The 6,300-nt window shown below is 59.2% G+C and overlaps 2 protein-coding genes across 4 annotated transcripts in view; both read left to right on the plus strand.

Moving 5' to 3' along the window:
* The window catches only part of TMEM222 (transmembrane protein 222), a 10,899-nt gene extending 8,652 nt beyond the window's left edge, over positions 1 to 2,247 (plus strand). The window contains exons 5-6 of the mRNA XM_010830256.1: positions 2 to 106; positions 1,204 to 2,247. Coding sequence (XP_010828558.1) covers positions 2 to 106; positions 1,204 to 1,291 — 193 coding nt within the window. The 3' untranslated portion in view covers positions 1,292 to 2,247. The remainder of the gene's footprint in view (position 1; positions 107 to 1,203) is intronic.
* A 3,106-nt stretch (positions 2,248 to 5,353) lies between these two features.
* The window catches only part of SYTL1 (synaptotagmin-like 1), a 9,098-nt gene continuing 8,151 nt past the window's right edge, over positions 5,354 to 6,300 (plus strand). For all 3 annotated transcript variants that reach the window (XM_010830125.1, XM_010830126.1, XM_010830128.1), the window contains exon 1: positions 5,354 to 5,485. The gene's annotated coding sequence lies outside the window, so the exon portion shown is untranslated. The remainder of the gene's footprint in view (positions 5,486 to 6,300) is intronic.

A 6,300-nucleotide genomic window follows, 5' to 3' on the forward strand; every position in this document is an offset into this window, starting at 1 on the left:
ACTCGCACGTGGCCTTGGCCCTGAACCTGATGCGCTACAACAACAGCACCAACTGGAACATGGTGACGCTCTGCTTCTTCTGCCTGCTCTATGGAAAGTACGTCAGGTAAGCCCCCGGGGCTGCGCGTCCACAGATCCCACCAGGGCCACGCATCCCAGCAGGGCAGCTTCTGGGGCCCAGCAGGGCCAAGCAGGCGCTGATGGGAGCCGCGGAGGTTCTGAAACAACTAGCTGAGCTGGCCGAGAGGGCGTGCCATCTGAGGCCGGCTCTGTCCCCTGCCCACGGTGAGATCTCGGGGAGTGGCCCTGGCCTCTCTTAAGCGGCAGCTGCCTTTTGATATAACGGAGATAAAGATGCTGACTCCTTGGGGATGCTGCGCGTGTGCAGAGCCCTGTGCTCAGGTCAAGGGAACCAGGTAGACCTTCGTCCCCTCCCAGCTTCTCTTGCCAGAGGCAGGGTTCTGGGCGATTGGGCCCCCCGTGGTGGCCTGGGAAGCCCTTTGAAGCCACGACCCCATGACTTGTGAGGTAGCACAGGCCATAGTCACGATTCACAGGTAGAGGGAGCTTGGAGAGGTAGAGTGACCCACCCACAGGGCCCCAGCACACACCTGGGCTAGCCTGACCGCCCCTCCAGGCTTCCCTCCAGCTGTGCTCATGGTACAGACCTTCTGAAAAGGAGGTTCTTTTCAGAAGAATCTTTTGGTCCAAAGGGTTTTAGAGGTCCCCTGGGAAGCCCTTAACTGTGGTCACACAGAGGCTGAGACAGAGCCAGAGTTGAACCCGGGACCCTGACTCCAGCCACAGCCCTGTGCTGACTCTCGCTAGCCCCTCCCCACCTCTTAGGCTGTCTGCACCACACAGACTAAAGACTTCCTGGTTCTCTTGCCAGAGACCCCTCCCCAGACACAGGAGCCATTGTGGATGGAGTCAGGAAGGCCCAGAGGGTGGGCCTGTCTTCCCGTACCCACCCAGTAAGGTGTCCCATCTCCAGGCGCCTGGAACTACGGCAGCCTGGGACGGGAGCTGGTGGGCCTCCGTAGTGGACCAGTCCCTCAGTTGACCGAGTTCGGGGCTGAGAGGGTGGGTCTGGGAGCTTCCTGGGGGGAGCAGCCCCATCTGGGTGTGCAGGTGGACGGTGTTCTGAGCCGCACACCCACTCCCCAGGCCCCTGCGGCCCACGCGCTCCTCTCTCTCCACCAGCGTCGGCGCCTTCGTGAAGACCTGGCTGCCTTTTGTCCTTCTCCTGGGCATCATCCTGACCATCAGCTTGGTCTTCAACCTGCGGTGATGGCCGCTCCGTGGCCCTGGGCCCACCCAGCTCCTGAGGAGGCAGCCGCCACCCCCCTTTTCACCCCAGATTGTCTGTCCTCGCCCCGAAAGGCAGGGATGGGCCTGGTGGGTTTGACCCGGGGTCTGGGCTAGGTGGGATGGAGTAAAAGGCTGAGGGTGCGCTTGGGGCAGAGGCATTTGCATTTTGTGCCTAACCGGTCGCTCCGAAGCTCCCGGACCCCTCCATCCCAGGCTCGTGACCCCCATCCTCGAGGCACCCTTTGTTCATCTGTCGGAAAAGCCTTAGTTTCCCTCTGGAGCTGGGCTCCCTCTCAGCCCAGTGCCTGGCTGGGGGGAGAAGGGCATTTGGACTCACCAGCCAGGGCAGCCCTGGGGCCAGAGCTGCGCTTGAAGCCCATTCTCCTGCCAGGGCTCTGGTCTCGGGACGAGGGCACCCTGAGAAGTCTCCGTGAGCTTGGCGCCCCAGGGCCTGCCTTCTCCACTGGCCACTGGAATGGCCCAGCAGGACTGACGCCCCCCCCCGGTGTTTGTCAGAAGCTGCGCTCGGGGTGCTTTGGGCCCCACTGCGGACAGCCTCCAGCCCATGCAGCACTCTCTTCCCACTCTCCCAGGGCCTGCAAGCCCTTGGGCCTATCTTCCCCTGCAGTTTGGGGCCTGGGCTCCCCCAACCAGCTCCAGGGTGACCCCTGCAGATCAGAGCAGTGTCACAAAACTTGGCCTCAGCCCCAGGTGTGGACTTGACACTGGTGACTGGACGACCTCCAAGACATTGCGGGGGTGGCTGGTGCAGCCAGCGCCATCAGAGGGCTGAAGGGGAGCTGCTTCTGCCCGCCTCCCACGGCTCCCCCTTCTCTCCAAGATGTGGACGGGCCCGTGCCGCCCCCCCTCACCTCTGCTCCACAGATTCCTTTGTGCGAGCCTCCCTGGACAGGACAATAAAGAGTTTTAACTCCAGACCAAGCCTCGTCCTTGTTTTCTCCCTTTGGTGGTCCCTGGGTTCACTGGAGATGTGAGGTCCCTTCAGCTCGTCTTCTGGGTGAACTTGGGTTCCTCTGCCCCCAGCAAGGGGTCTGGTTGCAGAAGACATGGCTGTGTCTGGAGCTTAGAGTCAGCGTCCCTCGGGTGTATCCCGCTCGGAGCCTGAGCTATGGAGGTTCCTCATCACGCCTCATCCACCGCCCCGAAGCTGTCTCCCTGAGGCAGGCGGATAGTGAAACCCCTCCCACATTCCCTTTTGGAAGGAACTTGGCAGTGGGATTGGAGGTCAGCGCAGGGATGACCCCAGGGGCCAGGCCGCTGCCCTGCTCCGTGGCGCCTCTGCTTGTCATGGCCTTCGGGGCCCTGCAGTCTAACTCTGCATCCTGGCCTCCACTGAGAAAGGGTAGCGCCCACTCTTGACACCTGCCTGCTTCTGGTCCTCTTCTTTCCACCTGTTGAAGTCATGCCCTTCCCAGCTTGAAAGCCACTCCTTGGCAAAGTCTTTCCTAATCTTGTGCTATGCCAGGTGTCACTTTAGTTGAGCTAGCAAAAGATTGGTCTCTGAATCCTGAAATCCCAAGGATGGCCCTCCAGGCCCTGGATCGGGTGTCCGTCAGCTCACCCCAGACCCTACAGTGTTGCGGTTTGCAAGCCTGGGGGTTCCCCGGGTTAAGGTAGTACCACCTCCCCTCTTAGGAGCTATTCCATTTTCAAAAATCTGTTTTGCACGCTGGGGTCCACCTAAGGTTTGGGGTTAGGTTCTGATGCAGAGGACACAACAGCAGAATGGACAGGAACGTTTTCCGGCCTGCTCACACAGGCCATGTGGTGATGGACCTAAACAGGTGTCATAAAAATCACTGACAGTTACTAAGTGCTGGTAAAGTATGTCATCTACCCTCACCTCAGCCCCATGAGGGTACATGCTGTCATCCCCATCTGAAGATTAAAAAGAGAAGGGATTCCCTGGTGGTCCGGCGGTTAAGACTCTGCCTTGTAATGCAGGGGACGTGGGTTTGATCCCTGGTCAGGGAACTAAGATCCCATGTGCCGCAGGGCAACTAAGCCCGTGTGCTCTGGAGCCCATGCACCCCAAGGAACGATCCCGTGTGCCCCAACTAAGACCCGAGGCAGCCAAAATAAAATTTAAAATATATATTTTTTAAAAAGCACAGAGAAGTGATGTGATTTGCTCAAGGTCACAAAGGTAGGAAGCATGGAACCACATTCAAAGGCAGCAACTGGGCTCCAGAGCCCCCCATTTGGAACCACCCCGCGAGGTGGCCCCACTGGAGCACAGGAGGGCAGGTGAGGAGGGGCTGTCCCTGACAAAAAGGGAGAATGGACTCTGGAGGCAAGAGAAAGGGACCTCCTTAAGACAGTCCTATGAGACGGCTGCCATTGTCCGTTTCATAAAGGGATAGAGAGACGCTTACAGAGATTGTCATTGATCCAAGGCCACGGGAGCCATGCGGCAGAGCCAGAATTTTAACCGAGGTCCGGGGCCTCTTAGCCAGGAGTTGCCTGGAGACCAGCCGCAGTGCAGAGGCGCTGAGTGGCGGAGGGTGGGGCAAGAATTCTGCAGTTGAGCTGGGAGCACGCGTGGACCAGGTGGGGGGCGGGCGGGGGGTGTTGAAGGACAGGAAACAGCGCCTGTAGGTAGGGCTCTAAGGGTGTAGGACCACTCAAAGCCAGGCAGGGGTCCTGAGGGTCAGGCCGAGGGGCTGGGCAGCCCAAAGGAGGATGGACCGTCTTGGGAGATGATAAGACTCGGCTGGGCAGGCTTGGAGCAGATTTGTTACAAGGGTCAGAGGGTTCCCCTGGCTGTCTGCTGGCACCTTCCAAAGCTGAGGAATGACACAAAAAAGGGCCCTCTGACAGCTGGGCATTAAAGGGCTGGGGGTAGTGCCGAGGGTGGAGGCCAGGAGGCAAGGGGGAGGAGGCTTCCGAAAGAGACCGGACAGAAACGGAAACCTGGCCAGCGGGACAGCGGTGGAGGTGGGGGACAGACGGCAGAGGGGGCAGCCGGGGAATGGCAGCAAGCGTCAGGAGGCCTGGGGGCCAGGACAGGAGAGCCGGCCACAGAAGTGGAAACTTGGGAACGGGAGGTTAGAGATGGGGAGGGTACAGAGGAGTTGGGGCTGGGAAGAAAGGAGAGTCACAGACACTAGGATAGGAGATCAGAAAGAGGAAGAGAGTATAGAAGCCAGAATAGACAGCAAAGTTTGATGCCTTCCAGGGTGATAGCCGACAGGTGGGGTGTTAGAGAAGCATCCTTGGGTGGAGCCAGGACAGAATAATGGGCAAGGTTGAGGGTGCTGCTGGCCACTCGCCTTCCATTTGGGGAGACTTGGCAGAGGAGGCTGGCATCAAAGTGACGGCTCCCATAGTGGACATTCAATGGCTGTCGCATCTACCCTTGCATATACATGCTTATTAAGGGCCTGTAGGGATCTCATTGCACTCTAGTGAGACCCATCTGAGGAGGGATTATTATCCCCATTTAATAGATACGGGTAACAGCACTTCCTGGGAAGCATGTGTGGACACTGAGGGACAGCGGTTGGGGCTTATGTTGGCCAGAGGACACCTGGTAACCGTGCCAACTGGTTCCAAGCACTTCCATCTCCCTTAGAGGCTCTTCAGGCTCTGCAGCCTGTACTTTGCATAGGAGGAAATTGCAGCTCAGAATGGTTGAGACCTGCTAAAGGTCACACAGCAGCAGAGCAGGAACTCTTCGGGGTTATCTGGCTGCCGTGTGCAATCCTTCCACTGCCCTTGTTCTCAGAAAGGTTTCTAACTTTGCTTTCAAAGCAAGTTTCTATCAGCTCCTTAGTGGGCGGGATGGGGCTGCAACCCATTCTATGGAAGGCGCAGCAGAGGCTTTGAGGGGTGAGAGCCAGCTCGGGTTACAGGAGCCACAGAGGAAGTCTGCCTAGGAGCTGGAGCCAAGCCCTGGGCCTCTCCCACTGACCAGATCAGCTCTGGGTTTGCTGAAAGCCACAGCTGCACCCCTGGGGAGCCAGGAGTCCAGGCCCGGTTTTGCATCGGGCCCTGTGAGAAGGTGTTTCCTCCTCTTCAGTGGGGCAGCCGCTTTGCTGGGCTGCGGTTGAGTCAGCCTTAGGCCCTCACTGCTCTCCTGGTCCCTGAACTTGACTGCCAGGGAGCCGGGGTTACCCCACAAAGGCGTCCCCTCCATTCTGGACCCCTACAGGTAATACACCTTGGGCCGGGGGTCCCCTGCCTGTGCCCAGAGGGGCGGGCACTTCCACCTGGCATCCTGAGTCCCCTCTAGGATCTCGGGGTGTAGGAGGGAGGTGGAACGCGTCTGGGACTGGAGCAACCAGACAAATGGACAGACGCTTAAGCTGACCAATGGATCTGTCCCATGAGGGTCAGAACCATGGGGAGGGCTGGACGCTGGATTCTGCCTCTGGGACCAGAAGGGACTGCAGGGAGGGGGCACTGCTTGGGACCCTGAACTCAGAAGCCCACAGCCCAGCCCTCAACCTCAGGACCAGGGTAGAGTCAATTCCGCAGACCGTCCCTCCGCCTCCACGCTCATACACACACTGGGTAGCCCCAGGGCACCAGGGTACACACCGCCACACACAGCCCCGTCATACACACACAGGCGCACATCCCACCACACTGTCACCAGAAAGTCACAGAACACACAGTCTCCTGTGCAGCAGCACGCAGTGACATGATGCCCAGAGACACACGCAGCTACAACACTCACACCCACAAAACATACAGGCTCCCAGATCCACGGTATGCAGACACCTGCCGAGAGCAGAGACTCACAGCAACACCAGGCAACACAGGGGCTCCCACACCAGGCCCCAGAAGCGCCCCGAACCCTGCATCTGCAATACCCCGGACCTGCACACAGTAGACGTTCAGGAAATGCTGTTAGCGTGGGCACAGGCATTTCCACAGCGTCATACAGGACACCTGACTGAGACACCCGTCCACCCCCCCGGGAGGGTGGGGCAGGGGCTTGCTCGACGGGCTCGCTGACCCAGC

The sequence above is a fragment of the Bison bison genome, unplaced genomic scaffold, assembly GCF_000754665.1.
Source record: "Bison bison bison isolate TAMUID 2011002044 unplaced genomic scaffold, Bison_UMD1.0 scf7180017864516, whole genome shotgun sequence".
NCBI classification, from domain to species: domain Eukaryota; kingdom Metazoa; phylum Chordata; class Mammalia; order Artiodactyla; family Bovidae; genus Bison; species Bison bison.